Genomic DNA, 23088 nt, shown 5'->3' with positions numbered 1-23088 from the left:
GTATTGAGCAAAGCGAGAGATGTGCCAGTGGTCCAGCCTGGTGTGGCCACTTTTATGTTCTTGTATAGAGACAAGACAAAGCTCAATGTCTGACTGAAAGGCCAGTTTCCATGGGCTCAGCAGCATGTTGGGGGACCGTCCCTGCTGAAGCAGTCTATCATGATCCTCTTCCTGATAGGAGGCCACAGGATTGGATGGGGTGAAGACTCATGTTTGACTAGCCTGGTAGGGTGAGAAGGCAAGACGACAGGATGTGTACTGCATCCATAAGGATGCTGTAGTGTTGAAGAGGAATCTTTAGCAATTAAAGTGAGAATTGCATATGTGAGGGAAGCTTTGTGCCAGGGAGGTGAGCATGTCATCTACAATGGAACAAAGACTGAAAGAGTCATCATCAGTAAGATGTGAAGCATCCAAAAAAATGGCAAGAAAAATCCATGGCACAACCTGAGCTGCAGAAAGATAAAAAACCCTGAATTTCTCTGTACATAGTCCTTTCTTTTTCCCTAATCTACAGGCACAAACTGTATTCCAAAATAGAAAGACAAAGAAACTCCCAGTAGAACTGAGTATTTTTTTCCAGAGCCTTATAAGGAATATTTTGCTTTTTGCTTACTAGTTCCACTCTGGCCCAGATATATAATGACCCAGAACTATAATCATTTTCTGGCCAACTAGGTACAATTTGTGAAGTAACTGGAAAATAGTTGTATGTGTCACAAGAAACACACCAAAAGATGGCATTTATTCCTCACTTCCCCAAGGTGGGCAGTTGAGAAACAAGGCAAAAAGATGAGTCAGAGAAAGTTAATCACTCCATCACCGCAACAGAAAGCTGAGATGGACATCTAGCCCTTCAGGTCTATTCATGTAGGTTCTTCCGGTGTCAGCCTCACATCGGTGTAGTAAGCAGTGTGAGTAATACTGAGCATATGTTGTTTGCTCTCTCATCCTCTCCAGAGGAAGCAGCATATGCACCAGTGTGTCTTGTTTGATTGCATTTTCCGCTGCCTTTTTAAATAGAAGCACTGCTCTGCATTGACGCAACAGAAAGCAGCTCCAAAAGGTTCAGATCCTGTGCTCTGAGGGGGAGCTGGTAGAATTGGGACAGTGCTTAATTCTTGTATGTGTTTATTGCCCAGCCTCTGAAGAATGAGAAAGTTCTGCCTGGCTTACACACAGGCTTTACTCTCATTACAGAGTTACTGTGCAGTGCTATCCTAACAGGGTTTCTCCAGCCAGCACTGTTTGGCAATCACTATCTTTGCCATAAGACAGGAAAATTCAACCTCTTGAGCAAATTAGCAAGATAGCCCTCAGAAATATTGCTAGAGAGCTGGATGCACTTTCTGTGAGTTAGCTAGCAAGGCCCAGCCCCTTCTGCTGACGTCTTTCCTCTCTATCACACATCAGACTTTTCCCAGTGGAGCTGGAGAACAGGCTTCAATGAAAACTGCCTGTTTGCAGCTATATGGAGATTGCAGGCACCACAATCACTATTTCCTCTACCTGACCTGGAGCAAAAACTCCATCATCAGGATAGAAAGGTAGCCTTGTTGCCTAGCAAAGGTGGGGTGATTTATCTCTGTCTCTAGATTGGTCCCTTTTCTTTGCTGCACAAGAGAATTGTTTTCAGAATTCCAAGGAGAATGAAGCCAGGCTAGAAATCAGAGTGGATGTGGGAGAGCTGTTCTCCCAGGGAGGAGAAGGAGTCACAGGGTTTCTGTGCTTTCTGTTCCTGTGCAGTGCAGGACAATGGTTTTGTCTGCCCCTGTTATAGCCCTGGGGGCTACCTTAGGGACTGCAACTAGCATCCTTGCCCTCTGCGGTCTCACCTGCTTCTGCAAATGCAAGCAACCTGGGAAAGGACTCTCAGAAAAGGACCAAGAGGAGGACACGGAAAATACTAAGCCCAGTGTGCTTCAGCCAGTCCAGCAAGTAAGGCACAGTCTCTGATTTACTCTGATTTTTCTTTAAATGCAGAGGGTGGGGATGCAACTTTTCTGTTCGGCTTCTCAGCATGTGATTTCTGTTGCCTATTTATCTGCTTACTGTGTTCAGGATATGGCAGCATGTTAATGGGAGCAGGAGTGAGGGGAAAACTGAGATGGGCTCAGTGACCCATGGAATTACTGGAGCAGGAGACAGCTGCCACATTGCCAAAGAGAAAGCTGCTAATGGCAAAAATAAGGGACGAGGACTGGAAATGCTGCTTATATCAGAAAGGAAATTTCCTAAGGAGGGAAGACTGGACTTTGCCAGGTGGCATGCAGCATTGTAAAGAGGAGATGACTCCTGCTGGGGTTTCCTATAGCAGCTATTTCTCTAACTCTATTCATAATATCTTACGGCTCCTGCAGGATAGTTCCCTGTCAACAGCTGGTTTCTTGTGGAAACCATCCCTCCTCTTCCCTCTGCCCCTCTGACTGAGGGGATTAATTATGTGTGAAGTTGAAATGAGGCATTGTAATGATAATAAAATGTGACAATCTGAAGTGTGATGACTGGACAATCTCATCACACCGTGAATTGCTTTTTCGCTTACTATAAGACCAATGTGAAGTATGGATGATATCAGGCATCCCTGTGTGGTCTTTGTTTCTTGTTAGAATCCCAAAACCCTGATTTACCCCTGAGCTCAGTACAACAGAGAGCAAGGGGAATTGAAAGACCCTTCTAACATACTTATTAATGGGAAGCTCTCCTTCAAAAGGAAATGTTTGACTGATTCCCTTCATTGACTACGGTCTTTAGCATGAGCTATAGCACTGGTCGGTCTTTGAAAGTATTACCTGTTGCTCTTGGTGTTTGCATGTGCTTACATCCTTTTTACTTTCATCTAGCCATTCAAGCAAATGTTAGCCACTTCCAAAGACCAGTGACCTCATTGTATAACAGTCTTCGTTTTCCTTTCAATTAACTAAGCTGCCTGTTATTTTTGTATTCTTTAAGAGTATAGCAGGAGTCCTAATTGAACTCTGTAATGTTTGTAATTACATATTCAGCTCTCTTTGGCTACGACTCTCAGGCTCTTACTAGAAAAGAGCCCTGGCATCCTCCTGCTCCTGTTGCAGTTTGCAATGAGAAAAGAGGACCAAATCTACTAATTGTATTGTAAGATCTGGTGCAGATACACAGAATCACATTACCAGAGCTTCTGGTTTCTGGGGGGTAGGAAGATTGCTCCACTGACCGTGGATGAACATTTGCACTGATCTTAGGGCTTCTCAAGAGATTGCTGCGAATTCAGAGCATGCATCCATGAGCACAGTGAATACGTCCTAGAATCTATTTGTATGTTCCTAGGATGCATTTCAGCTGCTATTGTTTTGGCATGTCCTTTTCAGGCTCCTTTCTTATCTTTCCTGACCCATATAGGGGATTTTCCAGCTCTTGTATAAAAGAATGTACAGTAATGCTGAGATTTTCCAAGTTTACTGTTTAAATGAACGAGAAACATGTAACTTTGACAGTCATATCACTTAGCATAACATTTTAGCTAGCTGTTGTCTAGAACAACACTACTCACAGATACCTTTACCATCTTTCTACAAGAGACTTTGTGTCATTGTAATCTTCTAGCTCAGAAACCATGCAAATCTTTAACTCCACCACCCTTGGACCGGTCATTTTTCTTTTATACAACCTTTCAGGAAAGATCTTGGGAAAATGTTAATCTGTCCTGGAGTTTGTCCTCCAGGGTGTCATCCTGCTTGCATGACTGAAATAAGCACTATGTCACTGTAAAGCCCAACCAAGCCTCCAGTACCCAGCAGCTGTTTGGTTATGGTCCTCACAATGTTTCTACGCTCATCAAGTTTTGCCATAACTTAATCTAGTATTCGACCAACAGAGGATCAAGTTATTCAACCTGGCCTTGATGTATCACTATTACTCCTTTAGCATCATAGACTTTCTGATTAGAAGTATTATTTTTCATGTTACTGGGTTTGGCTGGGGGTTTTTTTCCTTTTAAAGAAATCTGGCCAAATTCTAGCAGCCGAATGAACATTCTGTCACAGAAAGTGCAAAATGTTCTTAGTTTGCATATTCAGTATGTTTGAACTTTTTTTTTTTTTTTTTTTTGCAGTTAAAATACTCTTCTTGCCAGGAACATGCATTCCCCTGTGTTGTCAGTGATTCAGAATCAGTCTATACCTTGATGGCATTAATCTCAGATTGAGCTTGTGAAGTTTTATCATCTGCGTCTATGTTTATAAATTGTTCTGTTGAGATTTTTTTCCTACTGCAGTAATATACTGTATGTCCTAGCCAGTGCTTGATGCAATTATTGAAGCCTGTCAGGGCCACTGATTCTGATAAACAGGGATGAAAAAAGAGAGATGAAGCAAGACTGCATTTTATTCACTTGGCATGTCTCCCATGACAGAGATGCTTGTATTTGCTATAGACAGAGGCTCCCCAGGGACATGCCCTGCATATGTGAGGAGGAAGAGTTCAAACACAAAGATACATCTACAGAACCATTAAAAACTTCTTCAAATTCGCAAAGTCTCATCAAATCGTGCTAATGAAGATTCCTAAACACATCCAGCAATAGTGACAATCTGGTGCATTGCTTGAAGGCCATTGGGCAGGGACCCCAAAGGGTCATTTGCAACCTTCTTGCTACTTTTGCTTCCTTTGCTTTCATTTTATGCAGAACTATCTGAACTCTTCTGCTCATCTCTTTCTTTAAGATACTGTTGCTGATTCGGAACTTCCATAGGGCATTGCTATGTAACTGGATTAGCAGACAGCACTTGGGAACAGAGCTGGCAGCAAAAATAATAAACAGAGGCAGATGCAGTTGGAAGAGGGGGTGGGCTAGTCCCACTGTGCTTGCATATGTCTCTCATCTCTAATTCTGCAGAGCAGACAGACAAGAGGAATACTGAGACCCAGTGGAGCTCTTACTTGCTGTGTGCTGATGGATTTCCTGACTAAATGTCTGGCTTTTAGCAAGGGGAAGAAAAGATTTTACTAATAATACCTCACATTTATATGGTGTTTCTTATATCCCAAAGGATCCCAAAGAAGTGCCAGGCACACTGCTCTGGTGTGATGGTCAGTGACTGGTAGGACAGCAGCCTTATACAGTGGCTTCAAGAGGGAAGTAACAGCAGAGACTGAGCACGATGGCAGTCACTGTGTGTGTTTTAGAAGTAACGCCTTTGCAGAATAAAAGCGACTTGATTTTTCAAGCTGTTGTCTAGTGATTCCTAACCTATTTTGTTTGGTTGGTTTGCTTTAATTTCAGAAGAATCATAGAATCATAGAATGGTTTGGGTTGGACAGGACCTTAAGATCCTCTAGTTCAAACCCCCCTGCCATGGAGAAAAGAATGGAGAACTGCATTTAAGGTTTGGATGAGTAACTTCAAGTTGCCTACGTATTTTAGGACTGATGAGGCTCACATGTCTAAAAGAGGGATCTCACTCACAGACCTGCACCATGTGATTTACACAACATCTAAACTCAGCTGAATGCTAGGTGGGGACTGCACACAGTGACGTCTTTCTTTCTCAGCCCACTTCTCTTTCAGAGCCCTCAAAGCTAGACAAGAAAAAATGCTGTATTACACAGTGGACTTCCTAAACACTGATGCACCTTGAGAAGATGGAGTCAGCGACCTAAATAGTTCTTTACCACTGCCAAGTACATGTAACCATGATGCTATGAGCTCCATAAGCAGGGTATGACTAAAGAGCTAAAATCCAAGACAGCTCTCTTTCTTCAGCTCTGTTTCCTGAGGGATAGGTATGCTCCCTCAGGACATATGAACTGGGACTACATCGTCCCAACACAGACAAGTGCTTGAGGGCATCGTTTATATTCGTTATTAATAAGAAACAATGAGACTAATGAAAAACTTTAATTACAATTACAAACATTTTCTGGCTCACCCTCAATCTAAATTTAACACAGAATAGGTTGGCAGGCAGTAGGGTTGGAGATGATCCCACTGCACAATAATCAAGCAAAATGACAGGTTTACTTCTGCTTTTTGTCTTCTGTGTTTTGGAAACGTTATTAAAAGCTGTTGCAAGGGTCAGAGTCATTTGTTACTCTGCTTTTGTTCTTTCACATTGATGAATCCAAATATAAATGAATAAGGAATTATTTCAGTAGTCAGCAAACAGGATCTTGGAACATACATAAGGAAAAAAGGACTGTTATGTTCCACTAACATATTTTTCATTGTTTTGGGAGAAGAGCAATGCCTTTGTGACAAATTTTGCTTGGGCTGCCTCACCATGACTTTTCCTGTCAGGTTCTTCCTCTCATTCCATGTTCACAGTTCAGCAGGGAATTATTGAAATGTTAAGAACAAACTCAGACATAAATCCAAATTTCAGTCCTAGTATAATGAAGGAGAAGTGTGCGTCTGAGGGTCAGATGGAGCTCTGGTCCACAGAGCCAAGAGATAGTCCAAGAGGCTGAATCAGAAACAAATACCATATAGCAAAATTAACTTCCTGGTTGGTTTCTGTGCTAAGAGAAAACACAGACTTATGAGAGAAGGATTAACTGGTATGGGAACAGAGGAATGATCAAACAATAAGAATATATCTTTTTCTTGTTGCAACCGAACATCTGTTGAGGGGTAAATCTGAAAAGACATACACCATATAGAAGGGTATTGACTTTGGCAAGAAAATCTCTGGACATACAAGCAGTGGTTTCTACAACCCAAGAAAAAATGACAGTAAGAATGGCCAGAGGCATCGTCTTTTCTTCCTTTTTCTTAGCTTGTTTAACATTGAGAGAATATGAAGACTTAGTGTAATTAGCACAAAGTAATAAACGAGGTTTTAATTTTCAGTTCAACATTAAGAAAACTGCAGAGCCAGTCCAGCCTCGAGCACTTCTGAAGTTTCCCAACATTTATGGCCCCAAACCCATAGTAACTTCACCTGAAATTGTTAACTACACGCAGTACTCCCTGAAGACAACAGAAGAACCAGCTACTGGAAAACATACAGCTTTGGATGAGAACAGGATGAAGATCCAAGTCAATGAAGAGTTGTTTGTTCTCCCTCAAAACGGTAAGAGCGTTTGGCCTTCACACTAATAATTGTTTTCCTGAGTGTAGATCTGCAATACTTCTGAGCATAATATGATTGTAGTTAGAGAAATAAATGAGAAAATGAAGACATGGGGTGCTTTTTGCTTTCTTATCATGAACATAGTGAGTTTTGCCTTCAATGCATGTGTTTAATAGTTAGTAGTCATGTAGGTCATAACATGCTGTTAACAAAGCTGTAGCTGTGTCCAGTTCTAAATTGGTTTTACCTAAACATCTTTTGTATTGAAGAATCTGGTTCACTGGAAGCAGACATTTTGTAGAAAAACGTGTATTTAGTGTAATTTTACTGCATTTGCCAAAATATGGGTGAAATATCTGGCCAAAACTAGGCGGAGTACCTCCTCCAGGGCAAATGCCAACTGTCCTTATCACGGGCATTGGCAGCAGGGATTCAAGCTCCTACTTTATTCTCTCTGCTGGTTTTTTTCCCACTGGTTTGGTGAGATAGCCTTGGCTTTAATGTGCACTGAAACCAAAGGCTGACACCTCAGACTCTATTGCCAAACAGAATTCTTGTTTTCCAGCCAGCCCAAAGGGTAGTATGCCAAAGCCTGCAACATAAGATTCCTGGAGCCTTAGAGAAAATGCAGTATTAATTATATATTTCTGGCAGCACTTCTGGGCTGCTTCCATACTGATCTTTACATCCACAACTCTCTTTTAACACCATAATTGATTCTTATGGTTACCACATTAATACAATCTTCCTGATGATTTGCCAGAGACACAGTGCCATCTGCCATGGCTTTTTCAAAGAGTTTAGGTTTTTGGAATTGTTTGAGATTATATTTCTGTCCTTCTGGGAGGATGATTTCTACATTCTCCCCTCCACCCTGAGACTTGTACGAACCATGGGAAGCAGCTGCATTGGAGGAAGAGGCTGTCTGAGCCACATCCTTAGGTGTCAGGGAGAAGATTATAGGGTGGAGAGGCTGAAGGAGGATGGCTGCATGTAGGCTAAAGCTTTATGTAAGTGTGTTGGTGTAAGAGCCTCTCTGCACTGCTAATGACATAAGCAAGTTTGCTTCCTGCTACGCCTGATTTCATAGCTCAAGTCTTGCTGAAATAAAGCAAGAAATGTTGCATTCTTATTTTGGTGTCACATTGAACTGATCTGGACTGTGGCTGGCTGAGATTTTTAGGAGGAAATATGCTGGTCCCACTATTATTTTCTGCGTGAATCAGAACTGACCTTGCAGGTAACAGCTTTTGATGACAAAAAAGCTGTGGCTTCCCTTTCAGTCTTGCAGCTTGATTCGTTTCAGTGTAAAATATGTACTCAACTTCAAAATCATACATGGAGGACTGGCCTCAGCTTCTGAAGCTCATTATCTTCCACTTGGTCAAGAGTTATGGGAATAGATGTCTTCTACATGATGAAGATTGTATTGTTAAAATGAAAAATAAAAAGATTTAGAGAGATCTGAACTAATTCATGGCAGCTGAAAAGCAGACTCATGTTCTCATTCCAAAGAACACAATATTTAATTCCCCAATGCAAGTTAGAACCAATATAAACCAATATAACATGTAATGAGCATAGTTTAGACAACTTGACTTAGGCACAATGTAAAAGAGCAAGTGTGTGAACCATCTTTGAGCATAAAGTGGTGGAGAGCAGACAGCTTGTCCAAGTGCTTTAGAAAGAGCTGAAAGGGTGAGAAAACCAAGCAAAAAGGAGATACAATGATGGAGGAAGAGGGAACAGAAATGACATTCGCGCACACAAGGTGCAGGAATAGTAAGACACTTGGAAAAGTTGAGTCAAGACAGTGTGGATTTGTCCTCCTTGGAAGGTGAAGACCTGCTTGCTAAAGAGGTTATTTCAGTTGCAGGTGTAGTAAAGGACGTGTGTGTCACGGAGCACTTGAACCCCGAGAGGGCAGCCAGCTGTAACCAGGCCCCCGAGCTGCGCTACTCCCTGGTGTATGATCAAGAAAGAGCCGAGCTGCGTGTGGCCCTTCTGGAAGGTAAGGGGCAGAGGTCTTCCACTGGTCATTCTCCATCTGGAGGGTAAAAGACACTTGTTGATTTTATAGAGAGTTCCCCTCCTACCTTAAAATCAGTATATGTCCCCAGGTATTTTACTGGTTCTGTGCTTGCAGAATAGAAATACTTGGGGATGACACTGCTTGAAGTGAGGATGGAATCATAGAATAGTTTGGGTTGAAACGGACCTTCTAAGCTCATCTAGTCCAACCCGGTTGCAATGAGCAGGGACATCTCCAACCAGGTCAGGTTGCCCAGAACCACATCCAGCCTGGCCTTGAATGTCTCCAGGGGTGGAGAACAATTGTTTGCACAGCTCAGAAGCAGAAGTCAGGCAGCAGGATGGGCTCCTCCAGTCCCAGAGTACAAAGCAACCTCTTCTCTCTATTTTTCTTTAGGGGCAGTGGGAAGGGGCTTGCTATCTCCTTCCTCTCTATAACTTTAATTCTTTAACTTGACTCACTCCCTACTGCCTCTTCCTCAAGTCAAGTCAAAATCTGAGCTGGAGATACCAGACTCATCTTGTAGTCCACTGAGGAAGGTCCCTCTGCTGCGCCTGGCCAGGCAGCCAGGCTCTGTGTCACTCTCTGAAGTGGGAACTGACAACTGTAACAGCTTCTCTGCTCAGGGCTAGAGCATTATCAGTTCCTCTGGGAAAGCAAAATAAGCTGACTGAATAATTCATGCACTGTGCAGATCTCTGTGGAAACCTCATCAAATCACACCCTCTGAGGCGAGAATTGAAAGGGTGCTAAATGGCAACTACTGCTGTGGGTTGCCTGCCAGCAGCAAGCCCTCAGCTCCCTTCCAGGGTGGACACTATGACTACTGGCTGCCACCATGGCTCTACTGCATGTGTGGTGTGGGAGAAACTGCACCTTCTCTTCCTTCTCATCCCTGAGTGCCCCATTGTCACCCAGCAGGATCCAGCTCTGCTCCCCAGCTCCTCTCCCCCAAGAAACCAGGAGACCTCTATGAACCATGGGACCTAGGAGGAGCTCAGGAGGAGCTGTCCATTCTCACTCCAGGCTTTTCAACATAAAAGGGGTATAAAATTAGGGATGAATGTCTCTCGACACAGATCTCTGGGGCTGTGGGATGTCTTCTGAAGGATTCATTTGCCAGAGGTTGTACAAGCAACCTGTAATAACCCTTAGACATATCCCTCACTGGCCTGCAGGGGTGGATGTGTGCCAAGAGGGATGTCTCCCATCTGATGTCTGTGATTGACCATCCTGCTTTTGAAGCCTTTGTAAGAGGCTTTCTTTGTGTAAAAGTAAACGAGAGCTGCCAATCCCTGTTCCATCTCATTGCTGCTCTGCATCTTTCAACAGAGCATGTTTCCTTGAACTCAGCTATTACTCTCCCAAACACTAACATCATCCTTCTGCAGCAGCAGAAGGACAAGGACATTGCGCAGCATGACGAAATCACCACGGTATGGGCACACGGCTTAGTGCTTAGTCTGCCCCATGCAAGCAGGAACAGGGGTCAATGTCTATGCAGCTATTTTCTTTTACGGCTCTCACGAAGCAAGCAGTTTAGCCACAGATATTTCAGGGCTGTCTTTTGTGAGAGGTTCTTACAATCAATCACTCTTTTCCAGCTATGCATGGCAGAATGAGTGGAGACCAAGATGCTGGATGCCATTGCTACATACTGGGCACACTGGTGAGCAAGTCTGGCACTGCTGAGGCCCAGACAGAGCTGAAGAAGAAGGTGCTTCACACCCTCTGGGAGGAGGTCCTGCGATTCCCATTAACGGAGGAGGAGATGCCAGAGGGGACATTGACTCTCACCCTGAGAAACTGCGACAAGTTCTCCAGGCACAGCATTGTGGGGGAACTCAAACTGAGCCTTGCTAACATGGAGCAGTCCTTCGGGATGGCCCAGTGGGAAAGGCTAAAGACCCCAGAGAAGGTATGGACCCAGAAACTCTAATGATTAGTTGTTTGGACAAGAGAAGCCCTCTTCCAAGAGAGCTGCATGTCAGTGGGTGGCTATATTTGTTTGGAGCAAGGTTTGAGGGGTGATGTGTGACTGCAGAGGTCACTCTGCACTGCTCTGTGTTGGTCTCCAGCTAACCATTTCAGACAGCAATCCCAGGTCCATCAACCAGCCCTTCCATCTACAGCTCCCGGCAGTTATGATATGTCAAAACTTTCTCACATCCTCCTTTAATTACATGACCCCTGACACTGATATCTCTAATTCAAAGCCTGTGCTTAGAAGAAGTTATGTGGGTTTCTGTGAATTAGTGATGCAGGACCATGGCTGCAAGAGCTGAAATACCAGTGAGTGTCTATGGAGCAGGATGGAGAGACTCAGCAGAGCTGGATGTGACTAGGGCATGTAGTAACACCTCAGGAAGCCTTAAGCTAGAATGAAATATGTTGTTGGGACTGAAATGCTGGACTGAAGACAACTTATCCTTACAGGGATCAGTCCAGTGCTATATGTTCTGGTAAATGCCAAAACATCAACTCATTGCATTGTGTTGGTCGTCTTCAACATCAAACCCTCCCTTTCCTTCCTTACCCACATCTTCCAGCTTCACAGACAGGGAAAATGGAGAGAAGGATTCCAGCAGTACTTGAAGTAGGTACAGGGGATGCTTCATGTGCATTAACTTATTGCACATCTCCTCAGGAGCCTTTTCCTTGCCATGATCTAGATTCTTCTTTTAGCAGCAGCAATACACTTAACAACATGGCAGCAGGGTGCTGTTATTGTTGCTACTAGTTCATTGCTACAAGTGGGTACCTATTGTACTCTGGTGTATGGGATGAGCAATGCAAAACAACAGCATCGTTGTTGTTACTCATGCTGAAATAAATGATTGCCTGTCACCATCAGGGGTGAGGGCTCTCCACTGGGATGGCCACAGGCAGCAAGTACAGAGTTAGAATGTCTGAGTTCCTATAATGCTCATTTACCTGATCACCACTTGAATGCTAATAGGGCTGGCCTCTATAAATCCTCTGGCAGAGAGAGAGGCAGCAGAAAGAAATGGGAGGTTTAATAAACTTCAAGAACCAAGCTAAATAGCTGCATATTAATAATGAGCAGCCTAATAGCTGTAAATTGAACTCAGTTCCCAATCCACTGCTGCAAAAAGAAGTGTCCAAAAGAAATTATTCCAATGATTCAAATTCCTAAACCGAGATAGATGAAGCCTCCCCCTCATCTACTGCTGTATCTGCTTTGTAAGCAATGCCCAGGGAACAGCCTGTGCACAGCAATGGTCAGTTGTCACTCAAATACACCCGATGGAGTCCTGACACACTGGGTATTCTGCCTTGGTCCAGCTTCGCAACGCTGCACAGAAACAGGGCAGTGTTCATTTCTTCTCCAGGCTGACAGCACAAGGTTAACACTCACAGCACTGCTGAGCAGTGCCCCAATTTGAGCTGAGGATGTGCAGTGAAAGCTGAATTTGCGTCATCTGGGACCTGAGAGAGCCAACCATTGCACAGAGAGCTTATATACAGATCCTGAATCATTCATTGAGAACCAGAGCGGGAGGGAGTGAGGAGGAGCTGATCAAAAAAGAGGAGCTATTTTTGACAGCATCCATCCAAGAACAAAGTTTCTGGGCTTTAAACAAAGTCTGACATTTCCTTGAGAAGCCATGAGAGGCAGAAATCTCATCCCTGCCCTCCCAGTGATTCTCCCACACACAAGAGAAGGAGCTCAGAGGGGAGCTTGCAGCTAAGCAGGTAGTGCAATTAGTATTCAGGAATTCAGTGAGTTCTGTAAGCAATGCAAAGTGTAGATCCTGCAGACTGATACCCTTATCTTGTCTTCCTTCCCTCCCACTGCCTTGCTAATGACAGCGATGATAGTGGCTCCTCGCATAGCACCTTCCCCTTTGTGATTTCACCGCACACACGTAATTCATTGATGACCCCCTGATGCTTGTTATCCTGTTGCACAGAAAGGAAGACTGAAGCTCTGGTGGTTGTGTGAATTGTAGCACAAAATGCAGGTTATGGAATTAATAAGAAAAAGAAAACTAAAGAAAACAAAAGCCAGAAGGAGGAGGAAGGAAAACTGCCTTTGTCTTGGTCTTGTCATGCAAAACTCTAGCAGAGACCAACCTGTTGTAGGTTTTGTGTTCATGTAGATACAGAGTGGTCAAAAACTTGATCAGAATACTAAGAGCTCAAAAGCCCTCAGCACAAGATGTGGTATGTGTGTACAATGTGTGTGTTTGTGTGTACGTGCATGTGTGTGCGCACGTTCACAGAGCCCTGCCACCCCCTATCTCCAATCTCCATGTTATCTATGTGTGCCTGGAGCTACGGGAACCAAATTCTAGCCAAGAGCTATAGAGTGGGACCTGGTGAGATGTAGAGGGAGTAAATAAACAAAATTTGTCTATGACTTGCCTAAATTATGGTTTTGTACTGAGGTGTTATTTGTATTTGTCCATCCACACACAGACATCTATCCTTTTATAGTGGGCATTCAACTATTTGAATCTGCCTCTGCTTTGGTTTTATGTTGTGGGGTTTTTTAAGATCCACTTAGATGTAGGACAGGATTTATGCCACTGAAATGCACACGAGCCCTTTGTTGCTACCTGAGCACATGAAAAAGAGATTTACTGGGGCTGATTTGGGATTGGATTTCAGGCTTCCTTGCTAATGGCCTCCCCCCTGATTTGTGCACGACAAATCAGTCATTCAAACCAGACAGCGATGACAACCGTCTTTTCTGGAGAGTCAATCAGCTCCCGGGGAGCACACAGGGGCCTGCCCCTGCCTGTTGTGAGTAACCGGGTGAAAACTCAATCTGGAATATTTATGGCTCACTTAGAAGCATAGTGCAGAGCACAGAAATGGCCTGGAGAAGGGCTGCCTGTCCTAAAGCGTGTAGATCATGCTAAGGAGTCCAAAGGGAGTCTATTGAATTGACATTGGCTTTCTGGGACTCTTCTGGGTCATTAACCTCACACTAAAGCAGATTTCTGTCACAAGCTCCTACTCACTGAGAGAATAACTGCTCCCCTTTTGCTCCTTGCCACAGGCTGGCAGTTCTGCATGTACCAGCATGGGCTTTCCCAGCTTTCCTTCCTTCCCAGCCAGCTCCCGAGGAGGAAATGGCACTGTTCTCCCAGGGAAGAGCGATGGGTGATGCGGTCCCTCTGCTTCCCCCTCCGGGAGCGCTTGCCCAGGGCAAGGGGGAAGGAAAGGTCAGGAGGCTAAGAGGCCAATCACTAATGGGAAGAAAGGAATAAAAGAGAAGTAAAGGAAAGAAAAACAAAAGTGTGCCCTGCTGAAGCAGGGCTTGATGGTTCTGAGCCTTTGCCCTGGAGTAAAATCCCACAGGAGCAGCAAGGAGAGATGCTCACAGACCTGAGAGAGGACTGTTGGGAAGGAAGAGCAACTAAAGCACTGTGTGGAGCTCATGGAGGATTTCGGGCTGGCTGGGCTTTTTCCCATACCAAGTGAGGGTGTCAGAGAAGATTGAGCTCCAGCTCCAGGGTCTGGCTGTGGCACAGCCCCAGGTATCTCCTACTCTTTGCTAGGGAGACCTACACTCCTGCTAGGCAGTGTGGATCACAGTCCACAGCAGGTCAGGGCCTGCTGAGAAAAAGAATCATAGAATCCCAGCCTGGTTTGGGTTGCAAGGGACCTTAAAGATCATCCAGTTCCAACCCCCTGTCATGGTCAGGGACACCTTCCCCTTTTTGCTCCAAGCCCCATCCAACCTGGCCTCGAGCACTGTCAGGGATGGGGCAGCCACAGCTTCTCTGGACACCCTGCACCAGAGCCTCAGCACCCTCACAGGGAAGAACTTCTGCCTAAAGTCTAATCTAAATCCACAGAAGCAGCTGAAATGAAGAGTGACTGATGAAAAGAGTAATGGAAGTAGGGGATGTAAATAAAGAGCAGCTAGATAATCTCTCAAAAAATGAGTATCTGACTACTTGCATATAGTTCAGCCCCAAATCCTCTTCTTCTGACTAAATATTCCACTAAAAGTGGATGTTAGGAAGCAGTTACTTTCCAGTGACAAAAGAAAGCAATAACTCACAAAAGCAAGCTGTAACTGAAGTGTGGAGGACAGACATCTTTGCCAGGTTTATTCTCATCCAGGATGACTGGAAAGATATCCCCTGTACAAAGACAGCAAGACAACTTGGTCAGTCCATCACCTCATATTATTTAGCATTCCTAAATAGTATTCCTTTAGTATTCCATGTTATGGCCATGATTGTATATACAATTATCCTTCCTGCATCTCCATTTCCAGGAACCATCTACAGGCCATGGGGAGGTCCTGCTCTCTATCAGCTACCTGCCAGCAGCGAACCGCCTGCTGGTGGTGATCATCAAGGCTAAAAACCTCCATTCCAAGCAGCTGAAAGATCTACTTGGCAATGGTGAGTAGAATAGCAAGAAAACAGAGACTGTTGTTTCTGCTGTTATGTAAATCTAGAAGAAAAGTGGGAAGGGTGGTTGTTTGGCAGAAAAAAAGTAAATGTTTGTCTTAGAAAGCCAAAGAGATTTGAATAATTGCTAAAAAGTGAAAACCAAAACCAAGATCAGTGTTTCTTATGTTCTTTCAGTCTGATGTCACCAGTTAGAATTCTCTTGCATTCATTTTGTTGCATGCTCATTAACACGGTATCTCTTTCCATTTCCTATACAGATGTTTCTGTCAAGGTGACACTGAGGCATCAGTCCTTGAAGCTGAAGAAGAAGCAGACTAAACGCGCAAAGCACAAGATCAACCCTGTGTGGAACGAGATGATCATGTTCGAGGTGCCTCACGAGCTCCTGCGTGCCTCCAGTGTGGAGCTGGAAATGCTGAGCCAGGTTGGTGCTGGGCAGAGCCACGTGCTTGGCAAGTGCAGCCTGGGCTTACATGTCACAGGCACGGAGAGGAGCCACTGGGAAGAAATGCTGAGGAACCCCAGGAGACAGATCGCCATGTGGCACCAGCTCCACATGTAGGCTCATTGTGATTCCTGCCTCTCAGCCTGGGCGAATAAGCTGCATTTCACCTTCCACCTTCCCCTCCACAAAGCTGACCAGCACAGCATTCTTCTTATACCACCTTCTCTGATTTTCCTGCCTCATCCTAGCCCAAGAAACTGCCTGGAAAATGTATTCAAAGGACAATGTCTCATCTGATTAAGTGGTTCTCTCAAACCGGGGTTTGGCTGCCTGGATGATTTGAATTAATTCTTTTAGCCTGCCCACTGCCATTTGTGTGAGGTCCCTGTTTCTATAGAGAAGTAGAGGGGAGCAAAGGTATCATGCAAATGTGAGACACTCCTTGGCATCTGGCTCTGTCACCCAAGCCCTTGATGAGTGCTGGCTCCATAACCACAAACATGTGGCAGATGTTTGGCCAGTCATTGTTTTTCATAATGCTTTATAAGACTGTGAGAAATGAAGATCACAGAACTACCTTTCACTGCAGACATAAAGTATCAGTATGAAAGGGAGAATGAAGTCAACATGCAATAAATGGCTACCTAGAAGTAAGGTTAAAAACAGAGGTAGAAGAGAGTGAGACAGTCAACACTATCATCCTATGTCGCCTTTGAAGCAAACACTGCCAAACAAGAAGTCAAATACCTTCCTGTACTTTTGTTTCCTGGAATGTTTGATATTTAGGAATCAAGAAAACTGCTGAAAATATGAATGTTTCAGGATCCTTCAGCACAAATACCTACATCTTCTATCTTTCTACACTGTCACCCAGGAAGACCCTAAGCATGGACAAGAAGTTACCTCCAAAAACTTGGACCAAATCTTTCTGCTTACTGCCATATTTTCTGTTTGGGCTTCTTCTGAGCTAGAAAGTTTCAAATACTCTAATTATATTCCAGGAAACATTTAAGACTAGGCAAGAGAAGTGAGACCATTTCATACCTTAGCAGTTGATTGATGGTTTTGGTTTGACAGTTAACTATTGCACCCAAGTCCTCATACCAGCATTACTCGAAGACAACCCTTAAGAGCTGCCATGTATTTCATCACTTCCAGACAGAAGGAATTCACTGACCAGACAGACTCTCCAAGCGTTTTTTTGTGCGTGCACTTTTAAGACTTGATGTAGCTTAAATGTTACTGTTTACTCTCCTTTTCTTTTGTGTCTCAACGGACTGAAAGTCTGGCATTGGCAGTGATGATGTTATGACCCCATAAGCACACCGCTTGTCCTACCACTTCATTTCAAGTAGTAGGCGCAGCTTAAAGGGACTTCAATTGGTACAAGGCACTCAGCAATCTGAAAATAAAACCATGCAGTTTGTAGCACTGAAAAATTCAGATAGCTTCATATTTGCAGGGTCAGCTTGATCCTTTGTTCAATTCAGAATATTAAGCTAGGCTTTATCTAGCACCCATCCCATTTTGGTGGCTTAGTCAAACAAGTCTAGTAGATGCTGCCATCCTGTTGGCAAAGGGAAACTATCAAAACCAGTGTCTGAAAACTGGCTGAAACGATGGCACAGAGAGTACAAACAGGGGAATGAAGTTCAGCTGGAAGCCAGTCACTAAGTGATGACTGGGGCTTGTATTGGGGCTCACACTCCTCAGCATCTTCTTAAATGACCTGGACAATGGGGCAGAGCATGCCCTCAGCAAGTTTGCAGATGATGCAACACTGAGGGTAGCGACTGATACACCAGGCAGTTGTGCTGCCATTCAGAGGGATGTGGAGAGGCTGGAGAAATGGGCTGACAGCATACTCCTGAAATTCAAAGACAAGTGCAAAGTCCTGCACCTGCAGAAGAACAACCCCATGCACCAGAGCAGGATGGGAACTGACCATCTGGAAAGCAGCTTCCTAGGAAAGGACCAGAGCATTCTGTTAAACATGACCCAGCAATGTGCTTTTGCAGCAAAGGTCAACAGTGTCTTGTTCTGCAGTAGGAAAAGCATTGCGAGCAGGTCAAGGCGGGTGATCCTTTCTCTCTACTCAGCTCTGGTGAGGGCACATCTGGAGTGCTGTGTCTACCTTTGGGCTCCTCAGTGCAAGAAAGATATGGACTTTCTGGAGAGAGTGCTGCAAACGGCCATAAGGATGATTGAAAGACTGAAGCATCTGTAGGAGGAGAGCCTGAGAGAGCTGGGTCTGTTCAGCCTGGTCTAGAGAAACATTGGGAGAGAACTTATCAATATGTATAAATACCTGATCTAGGAGAAGACTCTTTTCAGTGTTGTTCAGTGACAAGACAAGAGGCAAGGGCACAAATTGCAATAAAGGAAATTCCATTTGAACACATGATAAAAACAAAGAAAAATTACTGTGAGGATTGTCAAACACTGGAACAAGTTGCCAAGAGAGGTTGTTGGGAATCCCCATCCTTGGATGTCGGGAGTCCCCATCCAAAACCTGATGGGATACAGCACTGAACAACCTGCTCTGATTTACCTCGCTTTGAGCAGGGGTGGGTTTGGGCAAGATGGTCTCCAGAGGTGCTTTCCCTCCTCAGTGATGCTGTGGTTTTGTGAAGAGACGGACATGGTTGATGCACACTGAAAGCTCTGCTACCTGAACACTGCTCTTCCCTTTACAGTTGGTGTAGCCAGGAGTTACAGGATCATTTTGAAGAGAGTGATAAAACAGATTTGACCAACGAACCACACAGAAAAGCTAAGTATGCCAGTGAACACTGGACCCAATGTTTTAATCTCTGATATTGCTCCACTGGCTAGAGGGGATTTAAGCACAAAATAATTGACTTGTTTTGCTCTGTGGGGTTTTGTTTATTAACTGAAAACTGTAGTATGCTGTGAACAAACCAGGCACAGGGCTTCCACTGACAGTGAATTCTTAATAGTTGCCCTGTTCATAGTTGCCTGTAGATACAGATTTGGAATCATTATTTCCCTTTAAGTGCAAAACTCATTGTAATGTTGGCCTACTCTACATATAGGTTCCTGGCAGCACTGTGAATCTTCCTTCTCTTTAGGATAATGATAAGGATAATCTCCTGGTATGAACCTATTTGGCTGGCACCGGAAAGCCTAAAGGGTGAAATATTTGCCTTGCTGCCAAGAGATTTCTTTAGTTCTGTCTCCTGCTTATTTTAATGAGCTTTTTATAACATCTTGGTGACTGATTGTAAACAGCATTATCTGCCCCTGGAGATTTTGGCACACCCTGTAATTAGACAGCAATCCTATAGTATCTAAAGGCACAACCCCTCACATAATCTCATAATGTCCCTTTTACAGCAGAGAAATATGTGTCTACACACTGCTTAGCTACAAATCTGTCTTAGGAGCAAAGTGATGCCATCAGTGTTAACAAATGGTGTTGTTCCCTCACTTTGCTGCAATGGGATTTAAATGGGAAAGAGGCAGAGGGAAAACACATGCATCTTTCCCAGCTGGATCATTTCTGTTGTCTGGCATTTTATCCTAGAAGGAATGTTTCTCACATTCAGCTCAACCTGAACAAAGCCTGACGGGTGCTTGTTTAATGAGGCAGCATTTGATGTGCTGGGGCTGGAAGCAGGAGCAGGGAAGGGCACTGGTTTTCCTGGACAGGAGGAATGCTGCGTACGTGTGGTACTGGAGGGGCAGGGACCCTCAGCTCAGGCCCTTTTGAACTCTGTTAATAGGAGCTGTTTGTCATCGCATTCCATTGCCTGCCATGGCCCTGCCCTCATCCCTGTTTAGCAATGCTGTATGCCCCTAAGCCTCAGCACCCCAAGGGCCAGAGATGCTAAACTGGTCCAAGCAGACAAACTGCAGGGAGTTCTTGTGGTGGATGACAACGTCATGAATACGAATGCAACGTGTTTGGAAATGCATCTTGCCATCGTATCCAGCAGCTTCAGCAACACAAGCTGGCAAAGCATCATTCAAATGCAGGAAGGACAGGGAACTGAGCCAGGCAGCCCTGTGGTTTTCAGCTCCTAAAAACAGGAGCATCATGATCGTCTTAAATCAAAGGGTGCTGCTTGTAAACTGCATCATAAGAGAAGCAGCAAAAACCTCCCCCCAAACAGTTATGGCAAGAAATGTTGTTCTGCTGTGTGTGTGACCAAAAATAGGCATTAGAGTCCCCAATGGCTATTTGGTGGTTGCACTGATTATTCTTCATGTTGTTTTTCTCATTATTCTTCTTCATGTTAATGGGTTATAGCAAAAACCCATTAACATGATGAAGCTGGAAGCAATGAGACTGCAGGGAGGAAGGAAATGAAAATAGAGGGTGGGGGGCAGTCTATCTGGTCAGAATGAACAATCCTTTCACAAAGGGACAGAGTTATAAATTTAAGGACAGGGATTCACAGTCCCTCCAGCGACAAAACCCAAACAACACAACTGCTGGAAAACAGAGTGAGAAATGCAGCTCCCATATTGCATCCAGCATCTTCTGGGAGAGGTGGTCTCATGCTGTGGCCTCTGTACAGGACTGAGAGGCCAGAGGAGATAACTTGAGGCTAGTTTCCTGGTTAAAATATAGATTATAGCCATGTGTTGCTTTGCCTTGACCTGCCCTCAGACCTAGATCTTCCTGGAGAAGTGATTTAGTCTGATTTTAGGCAATTTGTACTACAGTAGAGGAGATTAAAAAGCACAATCATCAATACTTATGAAAACATCTCTGGGATGTTTTAGACTCATTACTACTCTCAGCCCCTTCCCCAGTTGTAAGGGGGAATTGCAATTGCAATAGGTCTCCTGTAAGGATAACACTTTTTCAATGCAGTTTTCTCTTCACTTCCTGTCCCAAATATCCTTTACATGGTGATAGGAACCAAGTTTGCTTTGCAAAGAGGTAATACATCAAAATCAGTGGAAAATTCCCTTCAACAGGGCTGGGAAAACGTTCAGGCTTAACTATTCTCCCAGGCATTACGGTGCTTTCAACACCTTGAGCAAAAGTACTTTGCATTTTGCTAGCATCTGCCATCAGAATTATCTGGCAGTGTTGCCCAAAGACACCCAGATCGGTTTTCTTCCAGAATGGAGGAAGGTGCAATTTGGGCTCTAGAAATACAGCCCATGGTTTGCCCAAATTTTCCTCATGTCTAAGATGAGTTGAGCATGATGATCTTTAGGAAGAGCTGGGAGCTACGGTGGCTTGGACCACGCTTCCTGCACTGCTTTGAAGGTCAGTTTAAAGGTGGATTGAATTGAAGGGTAGAGCTTTGGCAGCATTTTTTATGTGTTTCTGATTTTCACTAAGTCTCAAGTGTATTTGATTCCTTTGCTGAAAGATGAGCATGATAAGTAAATACTAATACTTGACACTTTGTATTGTTTGTTCTATTGGTAATAGTCAAACTGCACAAGAACAGTAGCAAAGTGAAATAGTGCTTTGTAGCCTTTCAGCATGAGAAGGCTTTTCTGCTTACTTGGTCCTTTGGTGTCCCAGTGTGTTTATTGTACAGAGCCACATACTGTTTGTCAAGACTCTATATTGTTCACACAGTTCAAAGCACAAAACCAGAGCATGAGGCTCGTCCATTGTGTCCAGTGTTACAGCACAACATGTAAATCACTGCAAGTAAATTATTCCAAACTGTTCCAACAGTGTGTCTGTGTTGTTTTACTCAAGGGTAAGTCCCCTCTGCCTGCAGCTCCTGTCAGGGGTACAAAGGACAGGGATGAGTCAACAGAAGGTCCTCTGAAGGGTGTCACCAAGGATGGTTTACGATGAGAAGGGGAGCAGTCAGCAATGGAATCCTATTGTGGCCAAGCATAGGAAATCTATTGGCTTTTTCAGAAGGTGGCAACTAAACAATGTTGGAAAGGCTTTCCTGTGGCTGTGAGGAGGTTAGGGAATAGAATCTGGGAATCAGGTTCCTCCCAGGTAGTGGATCCATCTCTGAAACAAAACTAAATGAATTTGGATTCAGTCTTTTTGCCACTCAGTACTTTCCAGTAACTGTGCATCAGTAAGGAAGAACACCTACTTAGCTGACCTAATACGATCACTGAAACGAGATGATTCCTAACGAGACATAGAGATCAAAAACTGCACATAAAAAAGAAAACAGATTTTGGGGCAGGAGTGGGAAGCATTTACCTTACTGACAGTTTGGGGGCACTCTATTACCCATTACAGTTGGCATTAAAGACAAGGAGAAACAACAAAGCGAGACTGCCAGAGCCCTCTCAAGGAGGGTTGCCAACAGCCTGTCTGCTGCACAGTGAGGCTGACACTACTGAAGCATTTGCCGTAGAGATGGGGGCAAAGGAACTGTGTTTTTGCTGCACAGCGAGTGCATTTGCCAGGGACAATCCTTCCCACAGTGGGGATTAGTGCAGGGTTACTCAGTAATTCCCAGCACAGCGCATTGAGAAGCAGCAATAGCTGCCGTGGAACCATTCTTCTCTTAAAGCTGTTGCTCATTGTCAATTTGGTTTTAATAGAAGCCTTTTTCCTCCCCATGGTATTTAAAAATTAAGATGGGACTGGCCCATAATCCTCTGTCTGCCAGGAGAGTGGCACCTAATCCAACAGCTGTGTGCAGTCATTACCAGTGCTGGCCATGGAGATTTGCAGCCAGTTCCTCCAGTTCTCTTAGTGCCTGCTGAATGTGGAATCATAGAATCATAGAATGGTTTGGATTGGAAAGGACCTTAAGATCATCCAGTTCCAACCCCTGCCACGGGCAGGGACATCTTCCGCTAGAGCAGGTTGCTCCAAGCCCCTGTGTCCAACCTGGCCTTGAACACTGCCAGGGATGGGGCAGCCACAGCTTCTCTGGGCACCCTGTGCCAGCACCTCACCACCCTCACTGTAAAGAATTTCTTCCTTAAACCTAACCTAAATCTTCCCTGTTTCAGTTTGAAGCCATTCCCCCTTGCCTATCACTACAGTCCCTGATGAAGAGTCCCCCTCCAGCATCTTTGTAGGCCCGCTTCAGATATAGTGGGAATAAACCCAGCGAAGAAGGGGCTCCAAGATGCCTCGGAGAAGACAGCTCAGACCTGAAACCTACCCAGTTTTCCAGGGCAGCTCTCCCGAGCATCATGAGGTGAGACAGCTCTGCAAACCCTGTGCCACACATGGTTCCC

General features: G+C 44.4%; 1 protein-coding gene across 2 annotated transcripts; it reads left to right on the top strand.

Moving 5' to 3' along the window:
• The first annotated feature begins 1393 nt into the window (after nt 1–1393).
• SYT13 (synaptotagmin 13) lies at nt 1394–21595 on the top strand. Of its 2 annotated transcripts, none has more exons than XM_030484363.1 (6): nt 1394–1938; nt 6827–7049; nt 8926–9060; nt 10686–10999; nt 15341–15470; nt 15740–21595. In XM_030484363.1, the coding sequence occupies exons 1-6, from the start codon at nt 1756–1758 to the stop codon at nt 16042–16044; spliced, it is 1290 nt and encodes a 429-aa protein (XP_030340223.1). In that variant the 5' UTR covers nt 1394–1755; the 3' UTR covers nt 16045–21595. The 2 variants fall into 2 exon arrangements, with proteins under 2 accessions (XP_030340223.1, XP_030340222.1); XM_030484362.1 differs by having other exon boundaries at nt 8920–9060.
• The last annotated feature ends 1493 nt before the right edge of the window (nt 21596–23088 follow it).

The sequence above is a fragment of the Strigops habroptila genome, chromosome 4 (genome assembly GCF_004027225.2).
Source record: "Strigops habroptila isolate Jane chromosome 4, bStrHab1.2.pri, whole genome shotgun sequence".
NCBI classification, from domain to species: Eukaryota; Metazoa; Chordata; class Aves; order Psittaciformes; family Psittacidae; genus Strigops; species Strigops habroptila.
Note: the sequence above shows the minus strand (reverse complement) of the source record. Positions and strands in the feature narration are given on the sequence as shown.